This window comes from Annulohypoxylon maeteangense (genome assembly GCF_022496945.1).
Source record: "Annulohypoxylon maeteangense strain CBS 123835 unplaced genomic scaffold GGS22scaffold_8, whole genome shotgun sequence".
NCBI classification, from domain to species: Eukaryota; Fungi; Ascomycota; class Sordariomycetes; order Xylariales; family Hypoxylaceae; genus Annulohypoxylon; species Annulohypoxylon maeteangense.
In genome coordinates this window covers 1,269,638-1,294,373 of record NW_025953255.1, presented here as the reverse complement: position 1 = coordinate 1,294,373, position 24,736 = coordinate 1,269,638, and the positions used below count along the sequence as shown (strand labels likewise).

Sequence of the window (24,736 nt, the reverse complement as noted above, 5' to 3'; positions counted from 1 at the left end):
CAGAACGCACCCAGCCAGCCAATCATATGCAACTATCCTAATTCATCTCTGTCTTGCTGGGACCTACTCCCGTTGTCGTCGACTTAAAGTGAAGGGTAGATCTATCAATGAGGCATTCATTATACTAGAAGAGGATATGAAGCAGGAAGTCAAGGTAATTAAACTTGAGGATGACCCGGCGACTGATTCAACAGCCCTCTCTCGGCGGTTCAAGAAAGCCGTGGGAGGAAGTCGGTGATCAAGGTGATGATTTTATGACTATTTTTTAAACTCCTTCCTATCAATCTTTTGAGGTATTATCACAAATAATCTCACTTACATGGCTAGGTACCTAAGTACGGTTGGCTTAAGTACATCCACGAATACTAATTTACTCGATTTCTCAATTCGTTCATTAAAACCTATGAAATATGGGCTTTTCCTTGTTACCCAACATCGATCATATCATCATCCTATTCATCTAACATTCAAAGGTAACCAATGGCATCGTTCATAATCCATCAAATCGTCCAAGGATATGTCCAAAGACATATTCAAGTTGTCATAACAACATCCTCCCCAGTATCCCTAATCAATTCGCCATTATCCTCACGGGCCTTAAGGATCTTATATGCCATATGCGCGGCCTTGGTCTGTATCTCCTCAGGATTAACACCACCGCCGACTTCCACAATGACTTCTCCGTTAATAAAGATCTTGCAGGACAGCTCTTTTGACCCATCATCCATTTTCTGGCTTTCGTTCCTGTATTCCACGGTCTTAAGGTATTTTCCTGCTAATATACCTAAGTGATTCTTAGGGTGCAGCACATCGACCTCGTCTGTGAACATACGGCGCAGGTATGGCAGTATACCTGCTCTCTCGGCGAACTGGACGCACATATCCATCGATCCTGAGTCCACCCAGACGGCGCCAAGCACACTCTCAAAGAAATCAGAGAAGACCTTGGGGATATCGAGATGCGCAAGTTCGACCCAAGGATAACCCTTACTATTCTTTATGGCGTCAAGGATCGGCTCCTTCTCTGACATATATCTTTTCTCCGTGTTCTGCTGTCGGTTTGCCATGTCTCGCGACGAGTGGCGCATGAATTTCCAGAATGGGATATCGACCTGCTTCTTAATGATCGTCTTGTCCTCGGCAATTTCGGTAGTCTCCTGTGAGATAGTCCACTCCATCCCTAGAAAGCCAAGGAGATCCGCATTGACGGACGCTGTGCGGAAAAGATGCATTTCCCGCTGGTCCATGTCTCGTTCGTAGTCCCAGATGGCAGAGGTGACGACATAGTCGAGAATGGCGTCGCCAAGGAATTCTAGTCGTTCCATGCTTGACCCCGTTGAGTTCACGAAACCGAACGACGAATGCGTAGCTGCTTCGACGAGTAGGTTCTTGTTTTTGAAAGAATATCCGATTAGCTCCTCTAGGGGCACAAGGGGAGCGACAAGCTCCGTGCTCAGCGAAGTCTGGTTAAACAAAGCCGTCCGAGCAGAATCAAGACTGCGCCATTCAACATTGGGGATGAATATTCGGATACACGTGAGAGCTTTAGTCAAACTCAGTCCACCATCTATATAAGCAGCTCCGATCAAAGCCTCGACAACATCTGCAAGTGTCTTGGTCGACATTGGTCGTTTCTCTCCTGTGTTTATATCCGTCTTGACAAGGTCTTCGACATAAAGGGGTTGCCATTTCTTTCCCTTAAATCCTCTTTTGAGAATGAATTTGTCTAAGCCAGTCTCGACTGCTGAACGGCAAAGTCTGGCGTTTGATACAATACTCATCTTGATACCATCAAGATATCCTTCTGGGAAATTTGGATCTATTACAAGTTAGCATTTATCATCTATGCAGCATACTTTACAGTAACATACTATTGGCAGTAACAGTTGCCGTTGTGAACAATTTAAGAATCGTATCTCCAAGGAATTCGATTCTTTCGTAATTGGTTCCCTCGCCAGTACCTGGGGAGTTAATAGCGATACTAACAAGTGAGATATCGGAGTATTCAACGTCTTTCAGTAAGGTGTTGCATAATTCATTTGCAACAAGGTGTATTTCTATTTTGTGAATGATCGAGGGAATGAGAGCACCAAAGTATACATTGGATACATGAATGCTATCCATCTGACAAAGATGTGCTGGGACAACAAATTGAGCTGGTTTACTGGAAGTCGCTTCTCCGACAACAGGATGAAGGAAATTCTTTCGCCGGGAGAATTTCTCCAGCATCAGCCAAGGGATATCCAATGGTTGGCCTTGCAGCATTCCTTTTACTGGAGTGTCTATATCGAGAACGGGTAGCCAGGCTTTCAATATATAGGGAATTCCATTATTGTACCGTATAAGCACCGTATCATCGAGATAGGCTTCTTCGACACATTTTTGCCCAGAAAGCTGTTGAAATGGAATATCTTGGGTGAGCGATCGAATATGTAAGATTTGCGTGCTCTCTCGAACATCAAACTTACGATGTCCGTATGCCAGATTCATCAATGCCGGGCTTTGATCAGCACGGAGATCGCACGCAGGTATGATCTTCATTTCTCCCATTTCAACTCTCCAAGCATTTGATTTGTCCCAGAAGACATCGAAATCGGGTGCCCCCGAGAAAGGAACAGGTAGTGAAGCATCAAATTCGCATATTATACCTCCGTGCTGATTTATCAATCGTAGTCGACGTTGATATATATCGTTCTGTTGACCCCAAGCATGCGCCACTTGTGTCCATGGACTCCATCGCTCATGAACTTCGGCCATCCCAGCCCTTGTATCATAGCTACTTAGGAATTCATGATTCAGGGGTAACAGGTTGTTATTGAGCAAGCCAGCCTTATGAATAGCTATATATGCTTGTAAAGCAGCATCTTTGCTAGCATTCTTCTCCGAAAACCAGCATCCACTACTTTCTATCCGGCGAAGTTCGGGAATACGAACTGACATTGGTAGGACAACAGTCGCAGTTACTTTTCGGAATTGCGTTAAAGAATTCTCCGATCGTTTGAAAATATAGTATGGTCGTGAATCGGCATATTGCCGAGTTGAAAGTTGAGTACAGAAATGTTCGAGGTGTGATTTCGCTTGGTCAAAGTCAATACGTGCACCAGTCTCTGGTATATAAAGCGGTTCGATTTCCGTTTGCTCTGATTCTTCAAGCTCCACAAGTTCTTGAATCTGTCGTACATCCTCTTCATAGCGCTTCTTCATTTCTTCCTCGAGTGCCGTCCATTCATCTACTTGGCGCGTAGGATTATCTAAAAGTAGAATGAGCTTTGATTCCCTCATCCGAGCTCTGCCACGCCTCTGGATGAAGCCTTTTAGATTATCCGGTTTATCGAAACATATAACCATGTTACATGCCGGAACATCGATGCCCTCTTCCAGTACACTGGTAGCTATGAGGAGATTGAGTGTCCCGTCCTGGAATTTCTCTAGGTCCTGATAACCATCATTCTTGTTGAGAGTACCAATGTCTCGTTTCCGGCCAGCGTGGTTACTCGTACCTATCATGGCTCCAATCCGAAAGCGATTTTTGATGGATGGATGGACAGAGAGCATGTGTGTTAAGACAGACACTGTAGCTACTTCTCGTACAAAAATAATGCCGATCGTCCCGTCAGCTGCACACGAGAGCTCCTGTATAAGAGCCGCAACTTTGTTCGAGACATCGATGGCGGGTATGTTATCTTCCAGTGGCGGTGGTCGCGATATATTGACCTTTTCCAGGGCTTCTGAGAGGTATTGTTTCTCTTCAATCATCCATTCGCGGAACCAGGTATCGTTCTCCTTGACCGATTTGAGGAAGCTAGAGATGCTAGCAAAAATAAAGTAATCGGCAGCCCACTAATTTATAGGAGTGGTTAGCTACCAGTAAGAAGGTACATAGGGGCGGTTTCAAAGTAAAATGTCACCTATAAAGCTCATCGCTCCTAAGTAGACAGAGAAAATCCGGTGTGATATATCATCAAATGGAGCGAGATGTGTGGTGTGTGGTGTGTGGTTACTTACCGATCCAAGTTCTTTCTGGATCTCTGAGCTCTTTCGCCATAGATATTTCATCTGATCAAAGACGTAGGTACTCCTCTTTCCCAAGGCCTTTTTCAGAGCTACAATACTGCGCTCACTACCTTCTTCCCGTAACCGAACGATGTAGGGATCTCGGTATATGTCCATATTGAGATACACTTCAGCCAAACTCTGCATCATCCTAGTTTGTAGGATATCGTCTGTTTGAGAATAGAAGATGTAACGCATGACCGGTCGTTTTACAATGGATAGAAGCTCCTCTCGGTGAATTGTTGGGCTTTTGCAAACAGAATCTAGCGTCTTTTCGATGATTTCGAGGGCTTCAAGCTTTGAATTCATAATAGGGCTTGCTGTCAGGCCAAGTATTGATGGAACTGGGAGACCGACAGCCTTGCGAGCGTGATATCGAGCCATGAACTTACTCCCAGGATGTTTCCCAACACAGTTGTGCGCTGCCAAGTTTAGTTAAACGTTGCTTTTTATGACGTTTCGTAGGAAGGTGATTCACCAACCTTCGTCAAGAACGATTAAGGAGAGTCTGTCGATCCGCACGAACGCATGACTGGTTGCATCCAGGAGAACTTGATAAGTAGAGACGACAACACGAGCATTTTTTAGATAGTCATCCCAAGTGCGATCATCCGTCCAAGTATCAATGCCGTCCGCGCCACTGAGAAATTTGATTTGGACAGAGGGCATCTGTGATCTGAGTACTTTCGCTTGCTGCTCGCAAAGAGCGACGGTGGGTGCGAGAAACCAAATAATCTACTAAATGTCAATATCAAATATAGCTCAAAATAAAACAAGTACTCGTAGATGTGGTTTCTCACTTTATCGGGTGGTGATCTTTCAAGTTCAGCTTGTATTCTGAGGACGGCGCTAGAATGCTATGAGCGTATATACGGGGAATGAGAATAATTACATTTTTGTAAGTCCGAGTAAAAGATCGCAAGACTTACACCTGTGTTTTTCCAGTACCAGTCTCCATCTGCAGAGTCTATAAGCACATAAGCCCGGTAAACATTGCGGCGTTCACCTACCGTCACAATTAGGTTTCGCCTCAGGCTGTCTTCAAACATTTCGAGCTGGTATTCACGAGCATGGATGATTGTCGATTCTGTAGCCTGGTCAACTCCAGCGAATTCATCCTCGACCATAGCCTCGGTAGGTTCAATCAAAGGTGAAGCGGAAGTTTCTTGGTTTTGACTAGCAGGAGTATCATTGTCGTCGTCGCTTGAATATTCTGAGCTCGAATCCCCGGGCCATGATAGCGGCGGCTCTTCATGCATATCCATTGTGTCCGTATGATTTTAAACTTGAATTGAATTTAGTTGAAATGGAGCCCAATCTAATATCGACCCTCGATGCAGTTTGTTCGAGGGGACCAGCATGACTTTAGGTGTTCACAAAAAAACAGAACCCTCCCCACGCCAGGAAACACAAAACAGAACAAAATCAAACCAGATGTACTCAGCTGTCATATCATCTCGATGCGCTGGCAGAAGCGACAGGTCAGATCCATGTATGACAGGTTCTGAGTTTTAAATTTGGTAAGGCTCTAAGGCTCCAGGCTGCTGTCTGAAGGAGCGACACACTCAGGTTGTATGTAGTAGTGTAGTACGGGAAGGGAAGTCGCATATTATTCATTTATTCAACGCATTTCATTGGTCCAATAAGATTTATAGTGCATAAAAAAGCCACTCAAAACACACTTATCCAATACCAGCACCATATTATACTATCGAAAGTATCGCGACCATGGAACTACTTGCTACCGGTTTCAACGCTTGGGGGCAACTTCATTTCAACAACCGACAGAGTCGCATAGTCTCCGAACCCGATGACATCGATTCGTTTCAGTCTATCTTGAAAGATGACTTCATCGGACATCCATGTTCCCTTTTAGAATGTACCTTAGGTTGGTGGCACTCTCTTGCATCGTAGGCTTGTTAATTAATATGCTTACGAAAATCAGTTAAAACTACTTCCGGAATACGACATGCAGGCTTTATCGATGCCAACCGGGAAAACATCAAGGAGAAGCTCCTCTCATCCACCGCAGCCATAGCTGGGAATGGTATCATAGCTGGTAATAATTATCCTGACGATGGGTCCTACACGTCGCTAACACCACTTTAGATTATGATGGTCATAATACAATTTGCCAATACCTGTCTCAATCTATCGGAGGTGAACAGGAGCATCATGAATTTTCTGGAATGGAACAAATCATCCAACTCGTAGCATACGAAACAGGCTTTGCGGCTCTATCACAGGATGGCCGTGTTTGGACATGGGGAGACGAGCGTTATGGCGATTGCCTTGGAAGGCCGATAACGCACTCAAGGTAAGCTATTACACCTTACCTGGGTTCAGGGGTTCAGGGGCATAGAGCTTACAACAAAATAGTCCGGCAGGAAGACCTGGTCTTGTAGAAGAACTTGAAGACCTACCGACGGGAAAGATAGTCAAGATTTTCGCTTCTGGATACATGGTTCTTGCCCTGACGGAAGGACATGATCTCTATGCCTGGGGTGGTCACCCGGGACGGAAAGCTTTACTCGACGGATTATCAAGTAGTCCGATGCCTGTGATAGTAGAAGAAAGCGACATAATTGACTGCGGAGTTGGAGAATCACATATGATCGTGCTCACTTCTGAGCACGATGTATATGTTATTGGCGATAACACAAATGGCCAGCTAGGGTTACCAGTCGAGGAGACAAGATCGTGGACAAGGATATCTCTGCAGTTAAAAGTAGGACAAATAGTTTGTGGTGTAAATGCAGGGCAGCGCACTTCGTTCATATTGATCAAAGACAAAGACCCTTGATGATTCTGCCTCAATTGGGTCCTCTATGCTGCTCTATGATACACGTGAACTCCTGCGAGACCTAGTAACAATTACGCTTACAGATTCGTCAGGTAGTCCTCGATCTCTTGTGGAGTTAGCTTTCTGAATCGTGGTCCGGTCGCACCATGAACACCTTCAACTCCGAGTAGGTGATCAGCAGGTGGGCCAACGATACCTTGAAATAGGTAGTTAGTAAATTTCCTAATTAAGGATTTTGTTACAACTCACCGATTTCAATCGTCTCTCCATTCATCTCGCCTTCAATGGTCTCCTTCAGGGTTAGAAGCGCAATGTGAACGGCATCTTCCAACTCTAGACCTTCGGTGTATCTCTTCTCCAAGAACGTCTTGGCGGTTGTTGCGCTCTTGCCGATGGCGGTGGCTTTCCAAGGAAAGTAGCTTCCAGACGGATCAACTTGGTAAAGCATAGGTCCGCCCTTCAGAATACCGCCGGTCTTACCCGAGGGCTTCTTCGCACCTTCGAACTCGCCTTCGACGGCAGACTCCTCATCTGGTAGAATACCTTCATCCCATCCAGCAATCAACAGACTAACACCGTACGGTCGAACACCACCGGACTGGGTGGCTTCCTGCATCACTCGCGCAACATCTTGTACCAATATCCTGGTGGGTGGGTACTCGTTATAGATTCTCTTGTAGCCAGTGTGGGAAACCTTTCGTGCCTTGTCCACTAGCACTCTGTAGTCGGGGCCCATTCCTGAATAAACCATGCCGATGTTGGGAGTGATTAAGCTGACCTTGGATAGGGAGGAGGGGTCGGCAAGAGGGGAAGAGGACTTCTTTTCGGTCGCTAGGACGATGCCATTTGTTGCTATAAACATTTAGCTATATAATTATGTACAATTTAAACATTATACGTACCCTTGATGCCTAGGGCGGTTACACCTTGGTTGACAGCGTTGAGGGCATATTCTAGTGGACCGTATCGTTAGCAAACAGCATCTGAATACTGCAAAGGGCCGGGTTTCTTTATTATGTAGCAGCATATACAAGTATTATGCGACTGGAAAGTTGGCATACCGATCTGGACTAGTTTTCCACTGACAGGAAGTTAGCTTGGAGTCGCAGGATGGTGATATATGGTCGTTCAAAGGGAATTTACCTAGGGGAGAAGGTTGTCAATGAGAACGAGTAACGGTCCGCCATTGCTGCGAGGTGATATTATGAAGTTGGATTTCGGCGATGTCTGGGAAACTGAAAGGTTCCGAGGTTGTGTGTAGAAGTGACTTGGGTGGATTAGATGGCGAGGCTACGAAACCTCAAGCTGTGTGTGGAGAGCTACAGTTACTTGCTAGGCATCGCGAGTTTGCGCGTCAGAGCTTAGGTACAACCTAATACTCCTCCATAGCGCCTTCTAGGGCAGCTCCAGTGCAAGTGGTGCGTCGCACCTATCGGGTACCTAGGTACTTAGGTCCATATTTTGAGCTCCGTACCTTCCATTCGGACCTAACTTTGAATGACTAATCCGGATTATCAGCAACCCGGCACTAGCTTACATCACACGCATAGGGGACAATTTTATGCCACTTTACTTTATTAACTTCCAATCATCTTTTGAGAAATTGACAGCTTCGAGATTCCCGAGGAAAGTACCACGTTCACATACAAATTTACCATTGTTGGAACCTAAGACGTCGAGTATGCTACGAGGCAGTATTTGATGCTGCCTAGTGTGCTAAATCTGGGTTAAGAGAGAAGCAACCTCCCATGGTTGACAGCTTAATGCTCCGTATTACGGCACAGTGTGATTCTTCCCGCGGCAGCCTGCATTTTCGTTCGGAAACTTTCAACGCTACATACAAACCTTTCTTTCCTGTCGTTTATGCCAAGTCAACACTGAAGTCTTTGACCAATATCAGTTTGCACAAGCTTGCACTTTGAATCCCATTCAGTACATTCTTTGTGCTGAACGTCAAACAATATCTTAGTCGTCTAATTATAGATTTCTAGGTTCTACTATAATGGTGAGATTCTGAGTGGGATGCTTGGTTTTTATTATTTATGCTTCACGTATTCCTTCAACCCCTTTTAGTTGTACATTCAGTGAAGTACTTTTAAGCAACAAGATCACCGTTCGATTTCTCATCGCAGTTACTACTCCTGGAATACACCAACGAGAATCGAACCTGTTCGGGGAAGAATTCCCGGCCAATATGGCGGACTTTCATTCTTCGTTCGGAACTGCTACGGGAAGCGATATCCCCGGGAGATCGGAGCAAACGGAACGACGTCCCAAACCAAACACTAGCCCAAATGCGAACGAGTCGAAAAAGCACACACGAATGTGCTGGATCTGTCACGATGATGTAGAACCGACGTATGAAGAGACGGGTTTCTTAGATGGTATTCGAAATCGGCGACCAAAAAGAACCTACATCTCTGAGGATGGAGACCGACTCATTAACCCATGCCGGTGCAAGGGCAGTGTCAAATATGTCCACGAAGGTTGCCTGAAGCTATGGATGAATGAGAATCCAAACGCTTGGAAATGCGGTCGATGCCATTACCAATACAGAATGGAGCGAATGACTTGGGCTCAGCGGATTCGAAGCCCAATAGTTGCTCTCACACTTACAATGCTCATCTTGGTGATCACTATCTTTCTACTCGGGTTTATAGCTGATCCTATCCTCAATTTATGGATTGATCCCGTCGGTACCATTGCGGAGTCAGTTACGAGTGGCCATGTTGGTCTGGAAGACGACGTTGACGTGTTGGGCGATTCAGGCTGGTTTATTCACTTTCTGAAGGGACTTTTCTCGCTTGGGTTGCTCGGGTTCGTCAAGGCTTTCCTTGTTATGAGTCCCTGGCAATGGTGGAATTTGCGGACCAGCGGCATAATAGGAGGAGGAGGACGTCGTGCTGGAACCGGACGTGACCGGATGGAGAATATTAACTTAGTCCTTGTTATCATCGGCGTCATTACGTTTTTATATGTAAGTTTTATCCTTGACCGTCTTAGCATCTTACTGACAATTTCAGACGGTCTGGAAGGCCACGCGGAAGTGGACCGAGAAGACACTTGACAGAGCAAGTCAACGGATTTTAAATGTCCAGGGCGACAATAATGACGATGATGATAGTGATGATGAAGATGATTAGTCTCGAAACGAAATTGACCGTTCTCCAAATTTGATGCATGGTATTTTTCGGTTTGCCATATTATGTCACACCAATTACTCCCCTACGATGAACTTGCACACTCTTAAGTTGCCTTGAAGTTGCTCTTCCGTTTCTTGTCAACTAGTCTGTGTGCAAAGATTGATACCTTGTTACTATCTGATGAGTTTGGGCGTCTTGCTCTTATTCGTAACCGGACTTGTTCAAGGACGTCGGATTTCTTGCCTTGCGTCATTGGCTCTTCTTGAGCTTGTTTGACTCAACTACCCTTTTCCCAATGGATATTCCAATGGACCTCACATAGAGGTGTGGTTTGGCTATTTTCGATACAGACAATCTTCTATCAAGCCTCGTATTGTTGTTATTCTTCCTCTAACCTACTATGTAGGTAGGTAGTGATCATAGAGGCCGATTGGTTGAGATTTAATAGTTTGGTTCCTTCTCGTTTAAGTGCTTGATAAGGTACATGGGTACACTCCCAACGCTACCTGGAATAGGTTAGGTTGATTAGCTAAGCTACCCGGGGTCAAACTGTCGGGACGTCTGATCACGACGTTCTGCACGTTCCAGGCCAACAGGGGTGTCCAGGCCGCTTTAACTTTAGTCTTTAGGTCAATTAAAAAGTAACCAAAAATGAGTTTCCCGTAATTTGGCGATGGGTTGCGGTGCACATGGTTTTTTTTGCGACATGTCAAACACGACGGCTATTCGAGCCTAAAATAATACTTATCTTACATTTAGTCATTGATTGTCAGCTTCTCAGGTAACTTTGATGCGACTCGAAACCATCAGTCATCTGAAGTTCCTTAATCGTTTCAACCAACTTTCGCTTATCGCCTCTTTGTCGTGGTTTACCACATCGTCGTGCCAAATTTGCGCCAAGGTGGCCACGTCCCTCACGTCGAGACATTTGGGCATACCGTCCGCCTTTTGTCTCAACCACTTATTGACCTAATATTTTGACGTTGTCTGTTCAAATTGCGTACCTAGGTACTCTAGTCGGAGTGTTGTCATTGTTGAGAAGGATATCGATCGTTATCAGGGCAGAGGACGTGGCCTCTCTACTGCGACGCGCCGTAATCTAATAGCAGCCTACGGGTCTGCGAACGAACCGACAATCCCTACGTTGACTCCCTTCTTTAACGACCCTTGGAGAGATCATTCTCGCAATCGACATTCATTATGCATTACGCCTATCCCCCTCGGAAGAGTTCGAATCCTCCGCCTTACTTGCCTCGTTCCTCGCGGATACCAAGAATACGAAGGAGCCATCTACGACCGATTGCCTTGTTTGTACTAATAATTGTCGGATTGATATGGCTATTCTCGGGCGGCTCAAAACATACCAAACATACGATATCGGGAAAACCAGCAGTTGTACTGGTTACCGTGTTCGATGACAAGAGTGATAATTCCGCATATCACAAGAACATCAAGGAAAATAGAGTGCAATATGCGGAAAAACATGGTAAGATAATAAACTATGGGTCGAACGTCTGGAACTTTCTTCTCTAACCATCGAGTAGGATATGGTACATTACTTGTCAAAGCAGGTGATTACGACCTCAATGGATCGCCTGCGTCCTGGTCGAAGGTCGTGGCAATGCGTCATGCGATCACGAAATATCCCGATTGTAAATATATGTGGTACCTGGACCAGGATGCGTTCATTATGAACCCGAACCTAAAGGTGGAAGACTATGTTATGAGCGCCAGCAAGCTTGAAGCCAACATGCTCAAGGACCTTCCCGTAGTTCCACCGGATAGCATCATCAAGACATTCTCGCACATCAAGGGAAGCGACATCGAGTTTGTCATGTCCCAGGATAAAGAGGGTCTTGCCTCGGGAAGTTTTATAATCAAAAACGGCGAATGGGCAACATTCTTCCTCGACACTTGGTTTGATCCGCTGTATCGGAGCTACAACTTCCAGAAAGCGGAAACCCATGCTTTGGTATGTTCTGCATCGTCGTTCATGTCGATTTCAAATAAGAAGAGTGTTCTAACAGCTATCAGGAGCATATTGTTCAATGGCACCCAACAATTTTGTCAAAATTGGCGGTTATTCCCCAACACATTATTAATGCATATAGTAGTAATGACTATGGTGCGCAATACAAAGACGGCGACATTGCCGTCGTATTCGCCCGCTGCACAGAGACGGGAGACAAGAGCTGTGCCAAGGAGGCCGAGCGGTTTTCGCAACAGTGGCGAACGTCCTTTTCTAGGTCATGAGGAAATACATACACGCGATAATGTGTAATGACAAGGGCTGTTTTGACGCAAACACTGAACTCTCAATGCCGTGACGGCGACAAAAAGGAGGGCGGCCGCACTAATGGTTTATGGGCGTTCAAGGAGCACGAGGATACTTTAGATTCGGTTGTTCTATGGTCTTCTATCAACACTAGAGGGACTCGGCATTTACACAGGTGTTTTGACGGCTTGGAGACCACCACGTTATTTGTGCGCTTCGGCGATACTGGATGTATTGTTTCTCAAATTAGGGCTGACGAAAGGCGTCCGTGATGATGTTGGGTTCATCAACCTAGTGTTTATTCATCGTCTGCCGCTTATACACGAACACATTCTGCGGTTTTCGCAGGCTATCTGTAAACGACTATGGATTGGAATTAACGAATACTGGTGGTGGTCGATAGCACCGCAACAGGTTGCCAAATGAAACTTACTATCCAAACGTAAACACATAAACATATTAGAAGACCGATGTGACCGATACATATCTACACAAATTATCATGGTAGGTTCGTACATCGCTTTGAAACTCTCCGTCTATCGACTTCGAGGAATTCTCCAGCTTGGATACTGGCACGTGCCTAAAAGTGGTAGGTATCGCCCCCCCTCCTTGATAATGCGGCGACGTCTTGGCCCAGTCATTACAGGTAGAATACTCTGTGGGGAACTCTTCCGGTTGGCTACACACTATATGATCACAGTACCTACATGATCCTTTTACTTTCTTTTTTTTCTTTAGGCGAGAGACAATATCCATCCGGCTCTAAGCCATCCGATGATAAGGGGATGACAGAGGGCAACCGTACGTTTCAGCTACTACCAGCGTACCCTGTTTTTACTACGTAGTACTACTGCGTGGTGCCACTAGGTGCCACATTGTATGCGGCTACAGAGCACGGAAGAGGCTAAGTGTCATCTCAGATGAAATCGTCTGAAAGATCATAGGACGGATATTGGATGGATTTAGGTATGTCAAGTATCATAGTGCTAAATCTTGATGCCAGATGAATGGTAGCATTTAACCTTAAACATTACCCAGATATCGGTATTGTTAGTTACCGAGAGCGTGGCCAGCCGAGAGCGGGACATGCATGTATCCATGTATCCGTATACTGGAAGTTGCATTCTTCAACATTGAATAGAAAGCATAATTTATACTTTCCTGGAAACTTAGAACTTATTTAGAGCTGGACCTTCGAAACTAAACACTCTTAGAATTTACCATAAACAACTTCATAGCAATTCAAACTTCTCTCACGCAGATCAGAGCAACCTAGAAACAAAATGACAAATAAACCCTCAGAACTATATTTCTTCGCCGAGCATGAGTTACGTGGTTACCACCACAAACCCACGAATGGTGTCACAAATGCAGACTCACCATCAATGCGGCTCACTTAGATCTCTCAAGCACACGCAGCCCAGCTAGTCAGCGGCCTTTTAACTCGTTTCTAATTGTAGATCACACAGTTGACCCAGACTGATTTGGGGAGTAACTGGACCAGCTAAGCAGATCATACATACCCCTGTCAGCCCGATTCACGATTGTGAGCACTTACAGGGGCTTCAACGTTCAGTTTCCCGATCCGGGCTCAACGCCAATGGTTCGCTAACTGTCCATCGCATGAACGAACACGTTCTGTCGACATGGTAGCTTGGCCCTGGAAAGCAAGCAATCACCCGGATGAGCAAAGATGGGGGCGGAAGAGCTGTCGTTCGTGCCCATCAGCCGTCATATGTCGTCGATTCTCGTTTCAACTGAGTTCATCATTCTTCTCTCTTCCTTCCTTCACCTTCTTTTCCGTCTTGATGACATCGTCCTGGTGACATTTTTTGTTTCTAGTCACTCGTTATGGGCCCGTGAACGATGCAGCAGAGCGGAATTTTGCGGTGCTCTTTATTAATCGCGCTGGGCACGATAGGGATATGGGCTACGGAGGATGTTGGGGATATCCGGGGGGATGCTGGATCGTCACCACAGAGAGTGGCGCAAGTGCCACGAGGAGAAGAGCCGTTCTTATGGAATAACTTTGAACACATCGTGGTCGAGAAGGACAGTTCAGTTGGGAAACTTATAGTAGAGAGGATACCGGACCCGACGAGAAGAAGCCCGAAAGAACAGGCTGCTCCAGCCTTAACGACGCCCCAACCAACAGCGCAACCGCAAAAGCGTCAGGACAATGGCCAAGTCCAGGCGCTCTCGCAACAGCTTCAGTCGCTTTCACAGTCCGCGACTCAAGCACTGTCGTCCGTCTCGTCGAGCGCATCTTCGGCCATGAGCCTTGTATCTCAATCCGCACAGTCCGTCCGACAGTCCGCCGACCAAGCGGTCCGGTCTGCCAATCAGAATGCCGACGATGCTAACCGGCAATTGTCGCAGACTATATCGTCAGCTTCGAGCGCCCTCTCCGCAGCCAGTGCTCGCGCGAGCGATGACCTAGGGCGGTCGCTATCAAGCATGAGTAGCCGTCTCTCGTCCAACTTAGCCAGTGCTCAAAGCAGCGCGAACAGCGCTATAAGTGCCGCTCGGGTAGAGGCAAGTTCAAGTGCGTCAAATGCGATAAACATTGCTGCCAGTCAAATCCAAGCGGCAAGAGCCGACGCAAGTGGCATAAGAGTATGTTTTGATATTCTTAATCTTACAAAATTGTATCAGTCAACTGACGATGTATGATAGGGCGATGCGAATTCTATTGTCACACAGGTGCAATCCAACTCTGTGTCAGGCACAAACGTCGCCGTAATAGTTACGGTATCAGTCGTTGGCACTGCTATACTTACGGCCATTGCCTCGTACTTCGTCGTCCGGTGTTTACGCAAGAAGCGACGAAACCGCGACCCTCTCGCGGGGGGAATGAATTCTAATAATGAAAAACAACAGTATGACACGTCATATGAAAAACCGATTGCCGTTCGCGGTACGGTAGCAAGTCCTAGTCCTCGCTTTACACCATTTGGCGGTGGCACGGGCTATCCAATGGATAAATTTAAGCTCCCGGAACTGGGCCTAAGTCCCTTCTTAAGGAAGAAGACGAACGAGGCAAGCCCAAGCCTAAGCGATATTGGTTTTGCAAGGAGCAATTACAGCCCCAGAGACAGCAGCAGAGATGTTGTCGCAGGACCCTCTAATAGTTCTAATAGTGACGTTTACGGCGTCTCGCCGACGAGCTTCAGGTTACAGAAGGAGAATAGTATCAAGAGTGCTACAAGCGTGCGGCTTATTCGAGTAGGCAGCAATAAAGGCAAGGCCCAGGAGGAAGATGAGACGGCCCTGTTGAGTCCAATGAATTCCCCGCCGCCACCGCTTCCTGCGCAGGTGCTGGCAGCACCAGCTCCAACACGAGTACCGGTAGCCGTAGCAGTACCCGTTACAATGCAGGCGCAATCGCAACAACAATTTGCCGAACCTCCGTCGCCAGTAGAGTCTCAGGTTGCGGAGCCGCCACCAGCAACTATCCGAGTTGTCCGAAACTCCGAGCCACCAGAAGACCCAGTGCCGGATCCGGCCCCGATAAAGCGCAGCGAGACAATGAATGTGATGAGCACAATGACCAGTCAGCAACGTCTCCGGTTCCGCGATAGCAGTGATGTCGAGTCAGCAGAGCCCTCGCCGGCCTCCGGAGCCTGGCGGCGCTCTCGCTCCGCAACAATGTCCTCGATGAGGAACACTAATACGGCTTTCTTGCGCACGAACAGCACGAGTCCCGACAGCGTGGGCAGTCAGTCACCACCCAGGCGGCCCAAAAACGCTGGCCCGGCCAGCTTCGCCACATTCCCGCGCATTCGCGACGGCCCTCCACGAGGTTCAGCTGCGGAGGCAATTATGAACAGGGGTCGCTCGGGACTCAGCGGGGTCACTGCGCGACTCAGAGACGAAGCGGAACGGAGGAAGAGGGAGTTGGACGAGGTCGACGGCGGGAGGAGTAGTGTTAGGATGAGCAAAGACGTCTCCGAGCCTGAGAAGAGGGAGACGCGGGGCCCGAATTGGCCGTTCGGGAGTACCTAGCTCGTCAGGCTGGGCTGGGTAGATGGTCGGATCGAGGATGTTGGGATCGGGATGTAATGAGAGATTGTTAGTTTAGGTATGTAATATGTGGGAGGACGCCACACACGACTTTAGGGCTTGAATGAAGGGTATAGGGGATTTGGAAGGAGAAACTAGGGGGTTGGGAATGTTAGGAGTGACGGGAGAAGGAGAAGGGATACTCTAAGTAATCGTAGTCGGAACTGGAATACCATATCGAATAAGTGTTAAATATTTATAACTAACTCGTAGTTTATTCATATATATTTTTCTTACATTCCGTGTCTCGAATTTGTGTGTTTTTAGCGCCCGGCTCGAGTAGTGTTGGCGATTAAGGAGGTAATACCTATTTACACATCCAGTACCCTTAAGTGCCAGGTAGCCTCACAACTACCAAAATCAAGCAGAACCAAAGTCGATTAATCATGTTGACCCAGTTCTTATTGGCGAACCTCCTGACCCAATACTTCCTAACCCTTGTTTTTGAGGCTGTCTGGCCCTTGACGCCAGTCCAATAAAAGCAAAACCTAGACACGGGATACAAGACAAATAAGACGAGAACTTGGCCGGATAACTGCAGGTGTGATAGTTCCATTAATAGCTAAGGCTACCCAACATAACCAAGCCAACCACGCCCAGATGTACTTACCGTGTCGTGTGACCCAGCTCGAAGTATCTAACACATCCATACATGCCACACACGCGTCTTCGGTACGATCCTCCCGGAGACATATCAGATTAGCGGGAAGCCTCGGGACTTCCGATTCTGCTACGATGTATACTATAGTCTTACGTACATCTACGCCGGTCGAAACGCTTCCCTGTTCTGGACGGTTGGTTCGTGGAAATAGAGATGTTTACATATTATGAGTCATTACCTACTTTACTTCGACCGACCGTCCACGATAGGGGGGACGTTTATTGGAAGTACCCCCAAACCGGGCAAGCACCGACTGGTCGGTCCGTCTCCCAGAAAAGGAGCTCGGTAGAAAATACGGAAATGGAGTGCGTGATCCATAAACTATTTGCGTGGGGTTACGGAATACGCGATCCTCATCTGACCCCTTATTGCATGTCACCTGCTAGTGCCTAGCACGAATTGACATGCAGGGAGAATATCCAGCTACATGCTTTTACGTAGGTATTCACCACGCATATCAGCTTGGGGAACGGGGAAGCGTGGCGGTTATCCGCCCCGGTCTTTGTGAAATATTTCGAGAGAAGTTTGAAAACTTCTCCTTGGTACTGCCTTGTTCTGTAGATGTACCGATTTAACGCCCGATCAACTAAGGTGTATATGTGATGCCCGCTGCCGACCAATCTTGATTTCAACAACTTCTATCCCATGTTGCCAACAACGCCTAGTTATATGCAAGCTCAATATGCCTTCTTTTCATTAGAGTAATAGCGAAGAGCAGGGAGGAATGTGATATTGGCAATACCAATGTTCGTCACCTCGACCTGGATTCTTCTCCGTAAGTAGGTTAGAAATAATGGGTGCTGGAGATAATGCTGTAATGCTCCGTAATGGAAAATGAATATCTCGAGGGGAGATACCGACAACTCCAAGACCCTAGTCTATGCAGTTTCCCCAGAAAGGACTGGGATCGAATGAATCGATTAGGAAGAGAAAGGTAAGTGCTGACCCGTATCGCAAGACGAAGAACGTCGAGGGAAGGCAAATCGAGCTTTTCGTGAATACGGTTCGTTTATGTACTTAGACTATTAGGTTCGATGCATGGTAGATAGCTCGAGAGCCTGTAAAAGCTCTGGCCGATCGGAGAGAGCCTCCTTCGCTTGGGAATACGTGAACCACTGACGTTCCCTCTTATGCTTCTCGGGCCAGTTACTTTCCTCTGTGAGGACAGTGGCTTCATAAAAGCGGTATAATGCTTTAGGCGCATCCTTGGATAGCTTTTTAGGTGGCCGCGAGTCAACAACTTCGCCGAGGTCATAGTCGATACGGATAACTATCCCGGCTTCTTCCCAAGCTTCGCGTTCGGCAGCCTCCGTACACTCTTCGTCCGATTCCCAACCTCCCTTGGGAATAACCCAACCTTTTCTCCTAGTCGATTGGATGAGCAAGACGTATAACCTGTCCTCGGTGAGCGGCACAACCCCGGCCACTAGTCGTTCGCCTTTTGCGTTATAGCCTAGGAATTTAAGGGTCAGTTGGTCTACGGGGTAGGCGGTTCAGAACTGTCGCGCCACAAGAACAAATCAAGACAAATCGGCCAAGAAGCGTGTGACAAAACTTACGTTGTTTGCTTCTACCAGTACGAGACTCCATTGTGCGATTATTTGACGAGCCGGACGCCATTTTGGAAAACATAGAGGAACAGAAATGGCGTGGATGTTCCGATTCTACCTAGGAAGTAGTTTAAGACGGAGATAGAGGCGGAGGGCCGATATAATTGGGTGCGGTGGATATCCTGGGTAGAGGGCGCCGGCCAGATGGAGCTGGAACTAAAGGCGATTTACCGACGAATGTTGAGCTGCATGGTCGTGAATAGTCTGAGGATTAGTCGATGTTGTTAATTAGCGGCGGTGTGATGATCGTGTTTCTCGTGATGTTGGCGTTGTGTGTAAAATAGTCAAGCTTTTCCCGTCTTACTTAGCTCTTTCTACAAGGGCTTGCTTCTTCCCAGGTTAGAGCTTAAATGCACACAAATATTGTATTTGTCTGGTATTGTAGTATCCAGGGAAACCCGGCCCTAATAACCAACAAGAAAAGGGAATGAGCGGTATTGGCAGAGTTGTACTTCCACATAAACACAGAGGCACTTTCGGACCCACGTGTGACCTCGGGGTTATCCTCGCAGGGTCGAAGACGTTACGGAAGCGTGGAAAGGAGGCGCGGCAGATCCGGGGACTTTTTTTGCAGGCAGTCAAAGGAGCGGAAGGGTAGGACGAACTCGTCGCATACGCCGACTTCTTTCTAATTCTGCAGCGGAATTTTTTTTGTGGGGAGTACCTAGTAGACAAACAGACAAGGAAGCAAGCGGTCAAGTAGGTAACGAACAATTCCTTGTCTGACGAAGGGGAATTTGATGTGTAAGTGTAGGCGTAGGTGAAGTAAGGTGTCCAAGACGATGTTGACGTTGAGAATAAGCCACTAACGAGTGAGGATAAAGGCTGTAATAAAGGCTGCTGCTCTGGCTGGACCAGCACGTCCGTTGCAAGTCTCGTGCCATAACTGTAATAAAATGGAGGGGCACGACAAGGAAAAGCAGGCAGAGTTGGTTTTTATAGTGCTTCCTCTTTTTTAGAAGGGAGAAAAAAAAGGAGCCCCCAGTCTAAGAAAATGAGCGAGGAGCCGCGGACCAGGGCGAAGGCATGAGCTAGGTAGGTGCGGTAGGTACGATTACTTTTTAGTAAGGTTGTAAGATGCAGGACCCAGACTACCTAAAAGGTACCTGGATACATCCCATACTTACCAGTCCCTACCGGTCCCTACCTCCTAAAATCCCTAAATCTGTACCGTGCTAGCACGTACGCCGCACACCCACATGTCCAAGGTAGGTACATATCTCATTTGATATGTAACCTACATGTAGCTTCGAATCTAATGCCAGGTGAGGTAAGGCAAGACAAGACAAAGACTGGAAGGTAAGGCAAGCCATACATACACAGCTTTCGATGTTGCTAAGACAGCTTAAGGTAACCTACCCTACTTAGTTTAACCATCTTAAGCCATGCTAACCATGCCCAGATGCCCAGAGTGTTTTGTGTTTCGTGTTTTGGGTTGACGATTGATGTACATGTATAGCTCGGTATAGATCATACGCGGGATGTTTTGAAGTCAGTCGGCCAGTTCTGCCAGCATGATCCATTATTGAGTATTCTGTACCGCCTATATTTCTAGGCATTAGGTGCTGCAAAGACCACCTGAGCGACCATGTGCCAATGCTAAAGCTAGGGCCAAAGCTCAGTAACTTTTGGCTACGGGTCCCAGGGCCGAAGCTAACGAAATGCCCGCGCTGGGTAGGGGATTTGTTGAAAGAAAAGGAGATAAAGATGATAATATGAAGCACGAGAGTGGAGGAGAAAAAATAGAGAAAGGAAAATTTTTTCTTCTCGAATTGGAATGGAAGAACCCAGATAGGCTTGCCGCACCCCCGCTACCTGCATGCAGCAATTGCAAATGTTTAACATGATTGATGAATTATACTCGATGCCCCTTCCAAACCCCACGCGTATACCTTAATTATATGTAGCTAATGATAGGTTGTTATTCATGTATTTACGTTAAATAAACATGAGAAGATATTGGGAAGAATAGGAGACTACAATGGGCAAGTTCAACCTTATTAATTGTAAGCTATAGATACCTATAACAGGTACCTATAGCTATACCCTCAGGTCTCAAGTTTCAAATGTACATATGCGTGTACTTACAAGAGACTCAATTATACTTTCTTAATCAAACGCTACCTCTACCTTCAAGTAATACAGTATTACACAAAAATGTTGGTTACCGTTAAGCTTACCCACGACAGTGTTACATTTATTCAGAGGCGCTCATTCTTGTTACCTTTGTACCTAGCATTGGTCGGCATATAAAACTAATTATGGCTTTGAATCGGATCTGCCCCTCGTCTGCATCCTACCGTCGATCCCCGATTTCCCCAATTGAATATAACTAGAAGCCACATCAACGAGGAAAATCTTCCTACATCTTGCTATACTTGCTACCTCAGTATAGAATGGGGACACCGACATGCATGCCAACTACCTAGTAGGTACTACTATTTTATCATGTTATAATTGGCGAAGACAAGACCATTAACTCGATAACAGCTAACACTATGAATTGGAAGCAAAAAAATAAAAGTGTTGAGAAGTAACTCCATCAGCGTGACAGAACCAACCCGGGTCGGTGACGTAGTATCTGGACTTAACGGAGATCCCTCATCCCATCTGTCTGAGACTACGTGATAGTACCTACATGCGCCCATATGTACATAAATCCTCCGGCTTTGGTAACTGTAACTGTACCTAGACTCTGACACTTAGGTACTAGGTAGGTTAGGTAGGCTTTCTATTCGTATACTGGGTTGTTGCAGCTTGCCTTGTTCCCGCGTATCACTCGACCAATCTCACATTGACATATTTTGATGATATTTACATGACAGCAGGAGTCGGAGGCACAAGCGGGAAACCGAATTGGGTTGTATAATTCGTCATAGCTCCTGCATTATACCATGCAGCCTTTAATCCAGAATTTACCTAGGCAGGTAGCAGTGACTTGATGGTTGATGCTGTTACCGTGGGAAAGTTCGATCTAATAAGGTAACGCGTATGTATGTAGGTACTTGCAGCTAACACCTGTTTGATGTAGTGACGTTAGGTATCTTTAACCTTTCATCTTTCCACCCTTCTATATGATTGATCTAAAAGAATAAATACCCACACTTGGGTAGTACCTGGCACCGACAGGACAGAACTTCGAATATCAAGTTCCATTGCTATCTTCCATTTTCGCCTCCTCTATTCCGATATCTCAACCCTAAACTTGGACAACCACAAAAGCAATATGCAGGTCATCCATGCCACGGCAACCTTTTGCAAGCCATAAAAGCAGATCCCCTATAATATTAGAATATACCTACCAGCCTACCTACGATAGCGGGCACTGTACTCGTTCCTCCGTCGTCTGACTCGACACCGACTCTTCCAATCCCGGTCCAATCCAAAGCACCGTCTACGCTACATACCCAGGACGCAGTACCGCTCTGTCTGACCATCCAGCCATTTCAGCCATCTAAAAATCTAGCCTAGCCTAGCCACCACAGAGTGCGTTACTGAAGGATGCAGGCCCCCCTTGAAGATGCATTTTTGTATATATCGCCAATTGGTGAGTTGGAACTTCGCCTTAAGTCTATCTACACAAAGTACCCCAAGCCGCTCGAGCTCTCTCACTCCTTCTCAACCAACCATTCGGACCCGTGCGCCATTGCGACCTTATCGTTGGTCAGCTAGTTTGCATATGGTTTTATGGGGAATACTACACTCCGTCATGTTCGTTGGCGCGCCACTACCAGCCCACTGGCGTCTTCGAAAAACCGCCGCACGGCTCCGGTAAGGCACCTAGGTGAAAGCGACAACATCTCCGACTGAAGGCGACTGAGGGCGACTAAAGGTACCCATGCCAAGCAACCATTAAATACCAAGCATTCAGCCACAGCCTGCCAAAAGCAAATCTTGTTACCTTGCGCGAACTTTGCCAGCCGTGCAATCACCGTTTCTTACTTAGCCGACGTGCCATCGCGTGTCACCTCAGATTCGTTCTCACCCGGGAGCAACGATTTAACATCGCAAGCCTTCCGCTCCCGTGGTGCTCCGAAATGCTCCTTTCTTGCCCCTTTTCCAGATCAGGCGTTGACTGCAGACATGATCAAGTGATCGACAATGACCCCTAGATTCGTTCTCGGTCAACTGCCTCTTACTCAGCTCAGCTGGAAGACCATAGTTGACAACTCACGATATAGAAGTGTAGATGTTCGGAAACTAATCCTTTCTAGGCTATAGAAAATCATCTAGTTGCGGTTACTGCCGCCGCAAGGGTCTCGGTCAGTCTCAGAGGATGCGTCATATCGACCATGCTAGTATTTCTTCACGATCTTATGTCCTCGTTTGCGAACCCACCTAACCACTGATGCTCCGGTGGTTCAGGTAAATTATCCAGTTATTGCTGTGTCATCAGTCGCATATTTTGCTTTGTGTAGCGTCTTACAAGAATGTTCCTGTCCAAGCACATGCTGGACTTTGCAACTGTGATTTGAGCGATGTTTAACTTACTTGTGCCTTCCAGGCCACTCCTATTATGCACGTGCGACGTCTATGAGTCCAGCAAGCTACCAGGCTCTGGTGGATCGATGTTGGAGGCGCTCCGGATCGCTCCTCTATCGACCAAATCAACGGGACGCTTGCTGCCCGCATTATACGATTCGCCTTGATTGTGGCCCTTTCCGGCCGACGAAAGATCAACGGCAGGCTGTCAATCGCTTCAACAGGTACATTATAGGCGATGTCTACGCCAAAGAGGCTGCTCGCTTATATCCGAAGTCACGCGAGCAGGCTCGGAAGCGGGACACCGAGTTTGATTTAGTGGAGAGAATCCACGAAGCTGAGAGGTCGTTGCTGAAAGAACCGCCCGCGCCATCTCACACCTTCACTGTAACCTTAGAGGCAGACGACTTTACCGAAGAGAAATTTCTCGTCTTCGAAAATTATCAGAAAGTTATTCATCGGGAGTCTCTGCCGTCTATCTCTCGGGAAGGGTTTAAGAGATTTCTCTGCTCCTCTCCAATAAAGCAAGAGAAATATACAGCGCCAGATGGCCGAGAACGCCAGCTCGGCTCATTTCATCAATGCTACCGAATCGACGGTAAGTTAGTAGCGATAGGGGTTTTGGATCTTCTTCCAGACTGTGTCAGCACAGTATACTTCTTATATCATGAATCTATTCACAAATTTAGCCCCGGGAAGCTTGGGGCTCTACGAGAAATCGCGCTGGCGATGGAGGGAGGCTACCGGTATGTGCTCAAGAAAATCATCTCCCTTGACCCCCTATTATGTTGTACTATATCCTCTGGAGATTAAGCACGCATTTACGAGTCCATTTACGCGAGCCGTCATAACTTGTCACGAGGATTCTATTACAGAACCTTTGAGCTAAGTGACATATATTAACCAAGAATAGGTGGTGGTACCCTGGTTTTTATATCCACACATGCCCGAAGATGAGGTACAAGATCGACTTCTCACCCCAACAAATTCTCGACCCAGACACTCTAGGGTGGGTAGGACTTACTGGTGACATTATCAAAAAGTTCGACGACCACGGTCTCCTCCATTTCCAAAGCGCCGAAGAAGGAATCACTAAGACCGACTCTACCACTGACGAAGAGGCTATGCAATTAGAGGTCGGGGAAGGGGAGGGGGAAATAATCACCGAGGACGGTTCCGATAGCGACGAGGACAAGCCGCTGTTCAACAGCAACATGCCCGGTATCCCCCCAATTGAAGATATGAAACAAGTGGACTTGGATCATGTTGTGGTGCGTGTTAATCGGGGTTACTGTTATGCGGGCGATCTATTTGATTGGCATAACGAAAGCATTAGCAGTGAGGGATCGGCTAAGGCTCTGGTTGCAGAACTAGTAGCAGCGGTTGGTCCAGGGCTCGTACATGATATCTGTTTGGACTTCAAGAAATCATGAGAATAAGATCACAAAACTGTGTCGGGTAAATACGAAGGGGATATGGTCATAAGACATAGGTGATATTTGGTATTACTATCGAGCATTATAGTACCCAAGCGATTGTAAATAGCGAGACTAGCATAATGAGCTTTACGCATCTGATCGCTTCGTACTGTAGCTATAGCGATGATGTGGAATGGGATTACGAGTCTTTCCAGGAACACATATTAAA

General features: G+C 46.8%; 8 protein-coding genes across 8 annotated transcripts; 5 read left to right on the top strand and 3 right to left on the bottom strand.

Moving 5' to 3' along the window:
* Window positions 1-376: 376 nt before the first annotated feature.
* GGS22DRAFT_163408 (uncharacterized protein) lies at window positions 377-5,384 on the bottom strand. The gene is made up of 7 exons (XM_047961356.1): window positions 5,064-5,384; window positions 4,983-5,011; window positions 4,854-4,902; window positions 4,536-4,788; window positions 4,006-4,475; window positions 1,872-3,840; window positions 377-1,819 (listed from the first exon to the last, which is right to left on the bottom strand). The coding sequence occupies exons 1-7, from the start codon at window positions 5,316-5,318 to the stop codon at window positions 534-536; spliced, it is 4,311 nt and encodes a 1,436-aa protein (XP_047819144.1). The 5' UTR covers window positions 5,319-5,384; the 3' UTR covers window positions 377-533.
* A 367-nt stretch (window positions 5,385-5,751) lies between these two features.
* On the top strand, window positions 5,752-6,975 carry GGS22DRAFT_142129 (RCC1/BLIP-II). The gene is made up of 4 exons (XM_047958756.1): window positions 5,752-5,941; window positions 5,999-6,112; window positions 6,163-6,370; window positions 6,433-6,975. Exons 1-4 carry the CDS (start codon window positions 5,782-5,784, stop codon window positions 6,854-6,856), a joined length of 906 nt encoding a protein of 301 aa, XP_047819143.1. The 5' UTR covers window positions 5,752-5,781; the 3' UTR covers window positions 6,857-6,975.
* Window positions 6,895-8,210, bottom strand: GGS22DRAFT_142121 (proteasome A-type and B-type). Its single transcript, XM_047958755.1, has 5 exons — window positions 8,000-8,210; window positions 7,918-7,937; window positions 7,759-7,809; window positions 7,106-7,708; window positions 6,895-7,052 (listed from the first exon to the last, which is right to left on the bottom strand). The coding sequence occupies exons 1-5, from the start codon at window positions 8,041-8,043 to the stop codon at window positions 6,934-6,936; spliced, it is 837 nt and encodes a 278-aa protein (XP_047819142.1). The 5' UTR covers window positions 8,044-8,210; the 3' UTR covers window positions 6,895-6,933.
* A 704-nt stretch (window positions 8,211-8,914) lies between these two features.
* On the top strand, window positions 8,915-10,631 carry GGS22DRAFT_142111 (uncharacterized protein). The gene is made up of 2 exons (XM_047958754.1): window positions 8,915-9,833; window positions 9,880-10,631. The coding sequence occupies exons 1-2, from the start codon at window positions 9,051-9,053 to the stop codon at window positions 9,997-9,999; spliced, it is 903 nt and encodes a 300-aa protein (XP_047819141.1). The 5' UTR covers window positions 8,915-9,050; the 3' UTR covers window positions 10,000-10,631.
* Window positions 10,632-10,634: 3 nt separating this feature from the next.
* GGS22DRAFT_163402 (glycosyltransferase family 34 protein) lies at window positions 10,635-12,721 on the top strand. Its single transcript, XM_047961355.1, has 3 exons — window positions 10,635-11,485; window positions 11,544-11,971; window positions 12,034-12,721. The coding sequence occupies exons 1-3, from the start codon at window positions 11,200-11,202 to the stop codon at window positions 12,250-12,252; spliced, it is 933 nt and encodes a 310-aa protein (XP_047819140.1). The 5' UTR covers window positions 10,635-11,199; the 3' UTR covers window positions 12,253-12,721.
* A 747-nt stretch (window positions 12,722-13,468) lies between these two features.
* On the top strand, window positions 13,469-16,675 carry GGS22DRAFT_163401 (uncharacterized protein). Its single transcript, XM_047961354.1, has 2 exons — window positions 13,469-14,890; window positions 14,951-16,675. Exons 1-2 carry the CDS (start codon window positions 14,141-14,143, stop codon window positions 16,277-16,279), a joined length of 2,079 nt encoding a protein of 692 aa, XP_047819139.1. The 5' UTR covers window positions 13,469-14,140; the 3' UTR covers window positions 16,280-16,675.
* Window positions 16,676-18,022: 1,347 nt separating this feature from the next.
* Window positions 18,023-18,617, bottom strand: GGS22DRAFT_188596 (NUDIX hydrolase domain-like protein; the record flags this gene model as incomplete). Its single annotated transcript, XM_047964738.1, has 2 exons — window positions 18,023-18,450; window positions 18,557-18,617. 2 exons carry the CDS (start codon window positions 18,615-18,617, stop codon window positions 18,023-18,025), a joined length of 489 nt encoding a protein of 162 aa, XP_047819138.1.
* A 3,136-nt stretch (window positions 18,618-21,753) lies between these two features.
* GGS22DRAFT_163392 (arginine-tRNA-protein transferase) lies at window positions 21,754-24,721 on the top strand. Its single transcript, XM_047961353.1, has 4 exons — window positions 21,754-22,154; window positions 22,822-22,869; window positions 23,112-23,835; window positions 24,003-24,721. The coding sequence occupies exons 1-4, from the start codon at window positions 22,109-22,111 to the stop codon at window positions 24,520-24,522; spliced, it is 1,338 nt and encodes a 445-aa protein (XP_047819137.1). The 5' UTR covers window positions 21,754-22,108; the 3' UTR covers window positions 24,523-24,721.
* Window positions 24,722-24,736: the final 15 nt, after the last annotated feature.